Consider the following 13,688-nt stretch of genomic DNA (forward strand, 5'->3'; position numbering starts at 1 on the left):
GGCCCTGCGACCGCGACGTTACGCTCGCGGAATCAGCGCGGGGGGCGGGGCTGCGGCCGAGGAGGCGCGTCCCAACGGTTCCCGCGGCTCTTCGAACTCGCTTGGGTTCGCTCGTTCTCCTTTTGGTGTGTTTGAGGCTTCCACGCCGTGGCCCGGGAGAGGGTCCGAGGCCTCCGAGCGCAGACGTGTCGCGCGGCCCTGCGGTGGGCCTGTCCCCAGCTGCGACTTGGGTGGTGAGCGAATGCCCCTTGGCGGGTGGAAACCAGTTTTGTTTCCCTCGGGGCACCTTGGACGCGCTAGGCCTGGGTCCTCGCTCTTGCTGAGCATGCCGCTGTGCAGGATTGTGTTTGGTTTGACGAGAGATCCGAGGCTGTCAAGTTTTGCTCCTCTTCTTCCAAGTGGACGTAGGATCAATGATGTTAAGTTGAGCGTTTTCCTGACAGGATAATACTATAAGAAAACGATGACCTCTTCCCAAAATGGGAAATCTTTTCCGACTGCAGCCAGATCTTATCAAAATCACTGGGTATAAAGTAGGCGCTCGAGACTAGGCTTCCGCCAGTGTCGGGGACCCAGAAGTTTGGTCCTTCCTGGAATTGACGACTACCCGCCCCCTTCCCTTTCCTCTGGTCGGGGTATAAAATATACCCCTTCCTGTGGTGGGCATGCGTGTGTACCTATAAAACAGTTAATTAGGGCTAAAAGATGACGTCGTCTGGGCTTCTAGGTACAATGATGTACCCTCCCATGTACGTGCAGGCAATGAAGATAGCTTTTTTTTTTGTAACTACTGTTAAGTTGAAGTGAGGAACAATCTTTATTTGACAGTAAATGATCCTCTAGAAAAATGAAAATGTTTGAACATCAAATGTAATCATTACCACCTCAAAAAGGTTAGAAAATTCTTATATGGAAATACACAGATTTGATCATAAAACTTGACTTAAATAAAAAATACAGCATCAAACAGCATTTTTTTGAACTTGTCCAAATTTTCTTTACTTTTTCTCCACAATTTTACAGGGGACTAGAGATGCTGACTAGATAAAGCAGGATGGAAACCTGATCATTGAATTTTGTTGGGGAAGTTTGAGCAGAAACATTTGTGGAAACAAAAAGGAAGGAGGATAAAAACAGTTTGTCTGCTAAGATTACAGAGAATATTTAATTTCCTGCCCCAACTTTTTCCAATAAGGTGAGAGTTTTTTTCCCCCCCTTAACCTTTCACCCTATCTCTGAGAGATTTTGAGTGTGGAATTAAATGTAGCATATTACTTTAGAGGGATGAGGGGAAGGAAAGGCAGTTTAGTATTCATCATTTATATGTACATTTATATGTACATTCAAGACTGTAATGTACAGTCTTAAATATAATACATAGGACTTCTAGCCTTTTGGACCTCAGGATGTGGTCAGAATTTTTAAAAGGGTGATAAAAGAGGTGCTATAATGAAGAAGGTAAGTGGAATCTGAAACAGGAATGAATTGTAAGATTATACAGTAAAATGTATAGGAGTAGTAGGGATTCTAAATCTTTAGTTTTTTTTTTTATAATTCCAATAATAAAAATGTCTTATGATGATTTTTTTATGTGTGATGGAATTCAGTAGCGTTTCACAACCCTAGAAATACTCAACAGTTGAAGAAATAAGTTTCTTTTTCTTTAATAGTTGTATGAATTGAACTTCCAGATGTAATTTTGATCTCTGTGGTTTATGACTTGTCAATGCGACTGTGTGTATGTGTTTAAATTTTATAACCATTGTGAATGGGAGGAGGAGATAACTTTTATCTGGTAATTAATTGCCTTCTAGGAAAATATGAAAGACTGTACTGATTACATTTTATCAGTGATTATGAAAATTCAAATACCTCATATTGAAATTGACATAATAGAGAAGTAAAGGGGCTGTGGTTGTAGCTCAGTGGTAGAGCGTTTGCCTCGAGTACTTGAGGCCCTGGGTTCGATCCTCAGCACCACATAAAAATAAATTTAAAAAAATAAAGATATTGCGTCCATCTACAAGTAAAAAAAAAAAGAAGTAGAAAAGAATAGTTGAACGTAATTAAAAGGTCTTTGGATCTTGCTGACCTGGATTAAAATCTTGGTTTCACTCTTTATGTGACCATGAGCAAATTAATTTGTCTCTGAATTATACCTTCTTCATCCTTAATGTGGAACAAAAATATGTATTTTACGCACTTATTAAGAAGACTTAAGGGCTGGGATTGTAGCTCAGTGGTGGAGCACTTGCTTAGCGTGTGTGAGGTACTGGGTTCGATTCTCAGCACCACATGTAAACAAATAAGTAAAATAAAGGTCCATCAACAAATAAAAATACATATTTAAAAAAAAAAGAAGACAATGTGCTTAGAAAAGAGGGACTGTAATGACTAGACCCTGCTTAAAATAAAAAATCAGTCCACTCAGATTATATTGAATTATCTTTCATGACTTTACAGTACAAAGAAATTTATTATTATTGTGTTTGTTTTGTTTTAAATCACCATGAAAGATTTCACAACATTCGAAATAGAAAAATAATGAATTAAATTCCATTACTGTGAGAACCTTTTGACTGACACCACGGAATCTTTCAGGCAAGGTACAAGAATTTTTATTTTTTTTAAGAAATGGCATCTAGTTCATCAGACTACTGTAATAAAGACAATGAAGAAGAAAGTTTGCTTGCAAATGTTGCTTCCTTAAGACATGAACTGAAGATAACAGAATGGAGTTTGCAGAATTTAGGGGAAGAATTATCCAGGTAAGTAAAATCACATATAGAATTCAGAGTGTGACTTTAATTTATGAATGTAAAATGTTTAGTTCCATTATTACGTATTGTGGGTTTTTTAAAGATTTCTTAAAATGATAAAACTGTTTTTTGTATATCTTTATTTTATTTATGTAATTATTATTATTTTTTTAAATACTTATTTTTTTAGTTGTAGTTGGACACAATACCTTTCTTCCATTCATTTATTTTTATGTGGTGCTGAGGATTGAACCCAGGGTCCCACGCATGCTAGGTGAGCGCTCTACCACTGAGCCACGATCCCAACCCCTTATTATTATTTTTTTAAAATGTTTTTTTAGTTGTAGATGGACACAGCATATTTATTTTTATTTATTTATTTTTATGTAGTGCCAAGGATCAAACCCAGTGCCTCATGCATACTAGGCAAGTGCTCTACCACTGAGCTACAGCCCCAGCCCTATATATTGTGTTTTTAATATGCCTCTGGAATAAGATATAATTTCCTATGCATTTTTTTTAGGTATTTATTTTTTAGATTTTAGGTGAATACAATATCTTTATTTTTTGTTTCTATGTGGTGCTGAGAATCAAACCCAGGGCCTCAAGTATGCATGCTAGACAAGCGTGCTACCACTTGAGCCACATCCCCAGCCCCTACTGTGAGTTTTAATATAACTCACAGTTTAGAAAAAAAGGATATTAGAGAATAATTTACATATTAAAAAAACAGTAATGGGTTAGGAATAAAAGCATGAAATAGTGAGGCATAGTGAGTGGTGAGGCACAGTAGTGCATGACCAAGGCAGGAGGATTGCAAGTTTGAGATCAGCTTGGGTGATAGTGAGACACTATCTCAAAAAAAATGAAAAATGCCAGAAAGGTAGCTCGGTAGTGGAGTGACTTTGTCAATCCCTAGAACTGCCAAAAAAAAAAAAGGATACAGTGTATATACAGTGTATATTTGGAGCTTTATATTAATCTTTCATTGCTATGACATTTTTTTGAATCCTAAGTAACCTTAGCATAGATGCTCAGGAAGTACATAGATTGCTAGTTTAATGTTAATTATGGTTTATTTATTTGTTTATTTGGGAATAAAATTTTTTAGTTTAGACAGGGTCTTACCAAGTTTCTGAGGGCTTGTTAAGTTGCTGAGACTGGCCTCAAATTCATAATCCTTCTGCCTCAGCCTCCCAAGTGGCTGGGATTATAGGGTGTGCCACTTGGCCTAATTATGGTTTATTTAAAATTTAGTTGGAATGTTGCCTTCCATTTATAACTATAGATACAATTTTAAGCATCATTTCTGATTATTTCTTTTTCTTTCCTTATTTATTCTATAGGAATTTGTAGTGACTACTTAAACTATCTAAGAACTAAAATATACTTCTCTTTTTGTCTCTAGTGTTAGTCCAAGTGAAAATTCTGATTATACCTCTAATCCCTCAAGGACCGAAAGGCTCATTTTGGAAGATCTTGTTCCGCCTAGCCACCCAGGACTTTCGAACTACTCATCTTATAAAAAACTTTGTAAAATGTCTGGTAGTAATACTGAATTTCAAAAAAGTGCAAGAGATAAGGTTATTGTTTTTAGATTATCTACTTAAGTAGTTTTAGTTTTAGACTTATATACTTAAAATGTGTTTTTTTTAAATGCCTGTTCAATTTTCTGTACTCTTTTTACTATAGGGTTCAAGAATTAAAAATGCAATTTTTTTTTAATGTTCTAACAAGAACATAGTTATCTTGGTGTATTACTTTATTTTTAAGCTTTAATAAGCTTCTATATTTGTTGCCTTTTTGTAGTTTAATGTCTTCTTTTCTCAAGTAAATTATAATTCCCTTGATTTTAGTATTATGCCCAATAGATAACAGATAATCAATTATTAATTAACTAACATATATTCACAATTTAGCTTGAATCAGGTACTATGTGGTGCTATGGCACTATTCTCCTTTCATTATGCCTAAGTTTGTCAATGATGTTAGAAATCTTTTCCTGATCTGGAAATCTGTTCCTCTCTTTTTCTTACTCAACCCTTTCACTGACCTGCCCTCTCTTCTTCCTATTTATCATGTCCCCATTCCCAAAATTCATGTACATAGACAAGGTTGCATATACATATCATATGTTTTGATAAAAATTTGCTCTTTCTGTTTCAAAAAACCATTCTTTGAGAGATTTTTCTGTAAGGATGCTGCATAATGAAACTATTTTTGCCTACATTTCAGAAAATAAATTCAATTCCATGTCTACAAAGAGTATGTAATTTTGGGACCTTTGATCCCTATCCTGATTCCGAATTACTGATAATTCTTATTGTATATATTATATGTATATAAACATTATGTTTTACCATAAGTAAAATCAAAAGATAGGTCACAAGTTGGAAAGAAAAAGCTTTTAGTAATACCTATCAAAGAGAATGGGTTAATCTATAGTATACATAAGGCTCCTTGAAAGTGAAAAGAAAAAGATAGTAACCCAGTGGTCAAAAAACATGAATGGAAAAGGAAATACAAATGATCTTCAGGCAAATGGATGAGTGTTACATTTCACTTACAGTTAAAGAAATTCAAAATGAAACTGAATTTAAGTAGTAGTTGTTACTAATCATATTGTTAAACATCCAGATGTTTGACACTGTCTTTTGTTTTGATATTTGGAGAATATACATTGCTGGTGTGAATGCAAAATGATATAATCCTTATGGAGAGGCATTTGGCAATATTCACCTGCAAAACTATCCTATAGGTACATCTGTGTGAGTACAAAATGAGTCAAAATGAGTCATTAGAAATAATTTCAGTGCCCAGTGATAGGTGATTGAATAAACTATGGTTCATTCATGCAATGGAAACTTTTATTTAAGGGAAAATTGTTTGAGTTTCTCTAAGTATTGATTATGGAGAGATTGCCAGTATATATTGTTCAAATAAAAAATGCAAGGTGCAGAATAGAGTATAAAATATCCTCATTTTTGCATAAAGAGTCAAGGTAGGTGGGTAATTTGTATTACTTGTGTATGCATGTGGAATCACTAGAGTACTAAATAAGAAAATTGTGAAAATGGTTACCTATCTACTAATGATTGGCTGGACTCTTCTGTGTATGTTTTTTTTTAAGATTTTTTAAAAGATGGACATAATATCTTTATTTATTTTTATGTGGTGCTGAGGTTCAAACCCAGTGCCTCACCTGTGAGAGGCAAGCACTTTACCACTGAGCTATAACCCCAGCCCCTTCTGTGTATGCTTTTTCTATTGTAGTTTTGATTTTGAATTACCTAAATATATTACTCGGGAAAAAAAAAAAAAGGAAGAAACCAAAACTAATGAGGTGAGGTGGCAACATCTATAAATCCAATGGTTTAGGAGACTGAGGCAGGAAGATTGCATGTTCAAGACCAGTCTTAGTAATTTGTCAAGCCTTAAGCAGTGTAGTGAGACTGTGTATCAAAATACAAAATAAAAAGGGCTGGGGATGTAGCTCAGTGGTAAAGCATTTCTGGGTTCAATCCCCAGTGTCCCCTTGCCAAAAAAAATAATATAAATCTTGTTTTGAAAAATCACAACCCCCATGAAAATTAAAATGTTTGTTAAGAAGAATATATTTAAAATACACATAATAAGGGCTGGGGCTGTAGCTCAGTGGCAGAGTGCTTGCCTGGCTCATGTGAGGCACTGGATTCAAGCCTTAGCACCACATAAAAATCAACAAATAAGGGTGGGTTCAGTGGCTCACACCTGTATTCCCAGCAGCTGTGGAGGCTGAGACAAGAGGATCATGATTTCAAAGCCGCCTCTGCAATTTAGGAAGGCACTAAGCAACTAAGTGAGACCCTGTCTCTAAATAAAAATACAAAATGGGGCTGGGGATATGGCTCAGTGGTGGAGTGCTCCTGAGTTCAATCCTCGGTACCAAAAAAAAAAAAAAAAAAAAAAAATCAACAAATAAAATAAAGGCATGCTATCCATCTACAACTATAATTTTTAAAAATAAATACACAGAACAAAAAATATTTCAATCTTTTATTTCTCTTTGTTGGTCGACATTTGGGTTCTTTTCATTTACTCTTATGGACAATGTAGTTCTGAATATTTGTATTTGTATATCCTCAGGTGCAAAAGTGCAAATGTTTCTATCAGATTTATACTCAGGAGAGAGATTGTTGATTTTAGTATATTCAATTTTATTGGATAATACCAGTCAGTTTAACAAAATATCCACTGTTTCCCAAGTTATATTTAATGCATGCTTCTACAAGCAGTAGAAGAGAGAGTAATGATGTCTCAAGTATTTTCATCAGTAGTCAATAGATATTTTATCTATTTTTTTAGCTTTTAATTTTGATAATTATGTATCATTTTTCATTTTATGTGGTCCTTAACTAATTAAAAATAGATTGCTCTTTTTTATTTTTCAGATGTCTTTTTCATCTCCTGTGGATCAAGAAATTAAAAGTCTTCGAGAGAAACTTAATAAACTTAGGCAACAAAATGCTTGTTTGGTCACACAGAATCATTCTTTAATGACTAAAATAGAATCAATCCACTTTGAATTAACACAGTCAAAAGCAAAAGTATGTATTTGAAATGATCAACATGCCAACAGGAAATAGATGAAATCATTTTCATCTATTTGAAAAATATTTGAAAAATATTCTTTTTATTGCCTTAATATGTAGCAATTTTTATTATGATACTACTGATATGTTAAGAAATTGATTTTAGCTGGGTGCGATGGTGCATGCCTGTAATCCCAGCATCTTGGAAAGCTGAGTCAGGAGGTTCACAAATTTGAGACCATCCTCAGTAACTTAGTGAAGCCATAAGCAACTTATTGAGCAAAATAAAGAGTGCTGGGGATGTAGCTCATTTGTAGAGGACTCCTACGTTCAACCCCAATAATCCCTCTGCAAATAAAAAAAAATTATATCTTAAAATGATTTAGGGAAATTTATAGTTTTTACATTTAGAGAAATCAATTCTTAGAATTACCAGAGTGTTGTATTTCTTATATACAAGACAAATATAGTTTATTTATCTTCCTTTTTAAAGAGAATACACTGTCATTGTTGAAACCTTAAGGAGTAGAAGAAAGGAAGAAGAAAGATCACTCAAAAGTTTCTACCATCTAGAAATTACCCTACTGGTTGATTACATAGTTGAATCCAGACCCTTATTGAATAGTTTTGGGTTGTCCTATGGTTTTTATTTCATGTATAGTCAGAGTTCATGTTTTCTTCTTTTTTTTTTTTTTTTGATGGTACTGGGAATGAACCCAGGGCCTCACGTATGTTAGTAAGAAGTCAAGCTCTTTACCACTGAGCTATTTCCCTAGCCCAATCTGAACATCTTCTGATGGATTTACTTAGCTTTTTCACTGATCATTTTTATGGTAGCATTATGTTTTATTGTGTGATTATTCCATAACTTAGTTGATGATTTTCCTATTTAAGTGGTTCCTATTTTTATTGTATGGTTGATGTTATAAAAAAATAGAAGTTGACTGAGCTCAGTGGTGCATGCTTGTAATCCCAGTGTCTTGGGAGGCTGAGGCAGTAGGATCATAAGTTCAAAGCTAGCCTCAGCAATTTAGTGAGACCCTAAACAACTTAGCAAGCTCTGTATCAAAATAAAAAGGGGATGTAGCTCAGTGGCTAAGTGCCTCTGGTTTCAATCCCTGCTTCCAAAAATTAATAATAATTAATAAATTGAAGAACTCAAGATGTCTAAAATTAGAAATATGGTAAATTATGTTATGCCTATAAAATGGGTTGCAACAAAAGTCTTTTTAAAAATAATGAGATAAATATATCAGTACTAAGAGGCAAAGTTATTTGAATTACACAGAACGTTAGGAGGTTCAAATGCTATAACATATGTAAAGACACTTAGGGTAATATCAGCACTCAAAAATATAACCAGGCTGTGGAAGTAGCTTAATGTTAGAACACTGGCCTTGAATATATGAGATTGTTGGGTTTCATACCCAACTCTTCAAAAAAAAAAAAAATCTATTACTTCATATATTTAATGATAGAAAAACACTACAGAGCAAAACATATATACAAAGTTCCCAGTTTTGCTTTTTATAAAAAGTGCATAAATATATGTTTGTATGTATATAGTTATACATGTGAAATATGTAAGGTTAGAAAGTCTATTGGTAACTTCAAGAGGAACTGAAAGGTCAGAATGGGGCTTTCATTATTTACTTTTATGGTCTATTTGTCTAATCCTTTTTGTAGTCTATATAGTTTTAAGTAGTGGAGTTAGGGGAAAGTATTTTTCTTTTCTACTTAAATATAAAGACAAATGACAAGGAGCTGGGGCTGTAGCTCAGTGGTAGAGCGCTTGCCTAGCATGTGTGGGGGGCCACTGGGCTCGATTTTCAGCACCACATATGAATAAATGAACAAAATAAAGACCCATCGGTGTCTAAAAAATTTTTTTTTAAATGACAAAATGTTGTTGTTCTTTTCCCAGCTTAGAGCGAAAATAGTGTAGTAATGAGCATAAAACTTCATTGGTATTTGGGATTGTTTCTGGGATAGATTCCCAGAGGCAGAATGACCAAATTATAGGGAACAAGTGTTTTTTAGTCATTTCCTGCATTCTACATTTTGTTTTTGTCCCCTTGAGGTAAAAAGACCATTTTTCCTGATTTCTTATGAGGCTTATCTTTTCAGTATATTTGTTTGCCCATTTAGATTTCTGTGATCTGTCTGTTCACCGTTTCTGTTTATTAAAAATGTTTTTAATTTTCTTCAACTATAATCTCTTTAAACTTGTAAATGCTTACTTAAACTCAAAAGAGGTATAGATGGTTTTGTTTGTTTTACAAACTGGGCATTTAACCAAGGGATACTCTTGTCACTGAACTATATCCCCAGCCCTTTTTATTTTTTATCTTGAGACAGTCTTGCTAAGTTGCTAAGGCTGACCTCGAACTTGTAAAACCCTCCTGCCTCACTCATCCCCTAGAGTCCTAGGTGTGTATTACCTTGTCCAGCTAAATAAAAAAAGAGTTTATTAACCACTGAACTAATAAGACTTTAACCTTTTCTTTAAAAGGACTTAAACACAACAGTTTTAAGTGGTAAGATAGATAATCTCAATATTTTTTAAATTGTGTTTTAGATTACATGTAGTACATAGGGACTCAAAAATAGTTTAGAGAAGTTGTCTTTTCCAGGTCAGTTCACATGTTTTTTGGTTTGTTTGCTCTCTGTGTGTGCGTGTTTTTCGGTATTAGGGATTGAACTCAGAACCTCTCTATTACTGATTTATATCCATATCTGTTTTATATTTTTATTTTTTTCTTTTGGTACTGGAGATTGAACCCAGGGACACTTTATCACGGAGCTACATACCGAGGCCTTTTATTTTTTATATTGAGATGTGGTCTTACTAAATTGCCCAGGCTGGCCTTAGCCCCTTGAATCACTGAGATTACAATGATTACTGAGCCTACTTAAAATTAATTTTTTAAAAAATATTTATTTTTTAGTTGTAGTTAGACACGATATCTTTATTTATTTTTATGTGGTGCTGAGGATTGAACCCGGAGCCTGGCACATGCTAGGTGAGTGCTCTACTGCTGAGCCACAATCCCAGCCCTAAAATCAATTTTCAAATCATAGAAACTCAGTTTTTTATGGTTTGATGTTTTATATTTAATATTCTAATTTATATGAAATTGTTTCTAGATGATGTCAGTAGATAGTCTTCTCCCCACTTGCCTACAGATACTAATCAGTTATTGGGATATTGAGGATATTAAGGGTAATGGCAAGACCTCACATGCTGAGACTGTTGTGTAATAATGACATGCCCATCTAAATGTTGATTAAAGGAATAGATAGCATTACATTTGACCAGTGACTGAAGAGTTCTGTTGAACCCCCTCATCTGACAGGGAAAAGACTAAGGACCAAATAGATTAATTTATTTTATAAGAGAAAGTGCTCTAAAAGTTGTTTTCTGTCTTAGATTTCAGTGCTTGAGTCTGCTCAGCAACAGGCAGCCAATATCCCAATATTAGAGGAACAGATTATAAATTTAGAAGCAGAAGTTAAAGCTCAAGATAAAGTTTTGAGGTAAGTATACCTTTTTATAACTTTAAGATTTTTCATTTCCCACTTCTTTGTTATATCCTATTAAATCTTGTCCCTCCCCACACCTCCAATAAATTTATAATAAATGTCCCAGGTAGTGTGCAGGTATCTTAGAACTTATTGAACCTAATTGTAGTCAATCATAACTCATCTTCACTGCAGATTACATGTAGTATATAGGGACTAAAAAATAGTAAATGTAAATTGAGGGGTTTATTTACATGCTTTTATTAAATATGAATTAGTTCATTTCTCATTGTATAGTAATACATACTCAGTCCTTCAATAAAGTGCAAGAAATAAAATATAAGAAATCAGGTACTTTATCATTTGTTTTTCTATCTTGGATAAATGGAAAATACATGTATACTCACTAGTATATTATGCTATTTGATTCTCAGAGTGTAGTTCTGGGATTAGCAGTATTAGCATCATGTGGGAACATGTTAGAAATAAATTCTCAGGTCCTATCTCAGGTTTAGTGAACCACAAATCATGGGAGGTAGGGCCACCAAATCTTGTGTTTTAACAAGTGCTGCAGATGATTCTGATTTATACTAAAGTTGTTTTTCAAGTTCATCAGTTTTGTAATTTTCTTTGATATATAAAATTTTATATATTTTGTAGATATATATAATTTATATTTTTATATATATAAAATTTAACTTCAACACATTTAAAATAATTCTTTGCTATTTTATAATTTTTTAAAAATATTTATTTTTTAGTTGTAATTGGACACAATACCTTTATTTATTATTTTTATGTGGTACTAAGAATCAAACCTAGGGCCTCACACGCACTAGGCGAGCACCCTATCGCTGAGCCACAACCCCAGCTCCTATAATGTTGTTTATTGTGAATTTGTTCCCATTTCATTCATTGTTAGTGTTTGGGAAGGTTACTGAATTTTTTTTTTTTTTTAAAGAAATAGGCTCTTGGGGCTGGGGTCCTGGCTTAGTGGTAGAGAGTTCTACTAGCATGTGTGAGGCCCTGGGTTCAATCCTCAGCACCACATAAAAGTAAAATAAAGATATAGTGTCTAACTACAACTAAAAAATAAATATTAAAAAAAAAAAGAAAGATATAGGCTCTTGGTATATTATCAAGGGTAGTCCCAAACTCCTAGGTCCAAGTGGTCCTCCTACCTCAGTCTCCTGAGTAGCTGGGATTAAAGGCAAATGCTAACCACACCTGGCTTGATTTTTGCATAATGTAATTATTTTGTAATTGGACTATTTCACATACTGTTGTTATAACAGTTTTTCATTCTGATTCTCCTTAGTTTTCTAGATAGTTAATGATATTATCAGGAAATAAAGGAAATTTTTGTTTTTTCCCCTCGCTATTTGTACTTCTTACTTTTTCACTTTTATATTTTGTATTAGATAGCACTGTCAGAAACATTGTTGGATGTGGAGGTGATAATAACCATCCTTTCTTTTTCTCCCACATTTTTTTATTGGTGTATTATAGTTGTATATAATGATGAGATTTGTTACATATTCATACATGCGCAATATAACAATAACATTTGGCCGATATCACTTTCTAGCACTGCCCCCCTCCCTCCCCACCCCCACCCTTTGGTCATCCTTATTTCTGAGCTATGTACTAATGGTTTCTAGTATATGACCATGAAATGTGAACTTTTACTTCAGATATATTTCTCATTTGATGGAAGCCTTCTTTTGTTCCTTATAAAACTCTTAGTTAACAAGTTATGAATATGCCTTTTTCTTTATCTCACATATTTGTTTCTCTTAACTCTCTGACTTAAATAATAGAACTCCTAATGTTGCATTATTCTTACATATCTGTTTTAATTACTTTAAGTCTTTTTAATGGTACTGGGGATACAGCTTAGCAGTAGAGTGCCTGTCAAACATGCATGAGACCCTGGGTTTGATCCCCGGCACCACACGCACACACACACACACACACACACACACAAAAATTAAATTAAATTTATTTTGTAGAGAGGCAGAAGATAAATTAGAGCAGAGCCAGAAAATGGTGATTGAAAAGGAACACAGTTTGCAAGAGTCCAAAGAGGAATGTATAAAGTTGAAGGTAGACTTACTTGAACAAAGTAAACAAGGAAAAAGGTAAGTGTTCAGAAAGTGAGGTACTTTCACATGAATTTGTTTATATATGGGGGAAAAAAAGCCAATAGAGAAAGGACTGAAAATTAGAGAGTAGAGGGAAGTTCCTTTGTGGGAAGAGTAAAGATTAAAGAGTATAGATTGAGTAATTCATCTTGGATGAGAGGAAGGTCGTGCATTTATTTACACTAGAAAGAATGTGATGTGAGTAGGTTTAAATATAAAAAATGTTTTAGGTATGGGGGTTATAGATCAAGTTCCAGCTCCTATTCTCAGTTAAATTTGAGAAATATGAGGAAAGGTGATGGTTAACTTAGAGATGAAATAGCAAGGTGAGGCTTAAGCAGTGCTTGGTGATAGTTGGATTTTATTTTTGTTGTTTTTGTTTAGAGTTTTATATCTTATAACAGTGGAGGTTACTGTTTATTAAAATACCTTTTAGAAATTTATTTGAACAAGTCACAGAATTTATTTGGTACTTTTAATATTTTAAACAGTGTAGTAGTTCTGTAATACCTAACCATTGAAAATTTACCATCTAACAGACTACTTCTCTAATCTGTCTTTTCCAGCTTAGGAGGAAATATTGCCAATATACAGGAATTTATGTATATTTTAGAGTTTGTTTTGTGTTATACTTTATTTTTTATGTTGATAGGGTATGAAAATGATCATAGTATAGTCTTCATTCTTCATTT

General features: G+C 33.9%; 1 protein-coding gene across 1 annotated transcript in view; it reads left to right on the top strand.

The window, feature by feature from the left end:
- Positions 1-88: 88 nt before the first annotated feature.
- Ccdc18 (coiled-coil domain containing 18) overlaps positions 89-13,688 on the top strand; it is a 98,001-nt gene continuing 84,401 nt past the window's right edge. The window contains exons 1-7 of the mRNA XM_076861889.1: positions 89-233; positions 1,024-1,195; positions 2,517-2,768; positions 4,168-4,342; positions 7,190-7,345; positions 10,761-10,867; positions 12,865-12,993. Of these exons, the coding sequence (XP_076718004.1) occupies positions 2,635-2,768; positions 4,168-4,342; positions 7,190-7,345; positions 10,761-10,867; positions 12,865-12,993 (701 nt within the window). The 5' untranslated portion in view covers positions 89-233; positions 1,024-1,195; positions 2,517-2,634. The remainder of the gene's footprint in view (positions 234-1,023; positions 1,196-2,516; positions 2,769-4,167; positions 4,343-7,189; positions 7,346-10,760; positions 10,868-12,864; positions 12,994-13,688) is intronic.

Source organism: Callospermophilus lateralis, chromosome 7 (assembly GCF_048772815.1).
Source record: "Callospermophilus lateralis isolate mCalLat2 chromosome 7, mCalLat2.hap1, whole genome shotgun sequence".
NCBI classification, from domain to species: domain Eukaryota; kingdom Metazoa; phylum Chordata; class Mammalia; order Rodentia; family Sciuridae; genus Callospermophilus; species Callospermophilus lateralis.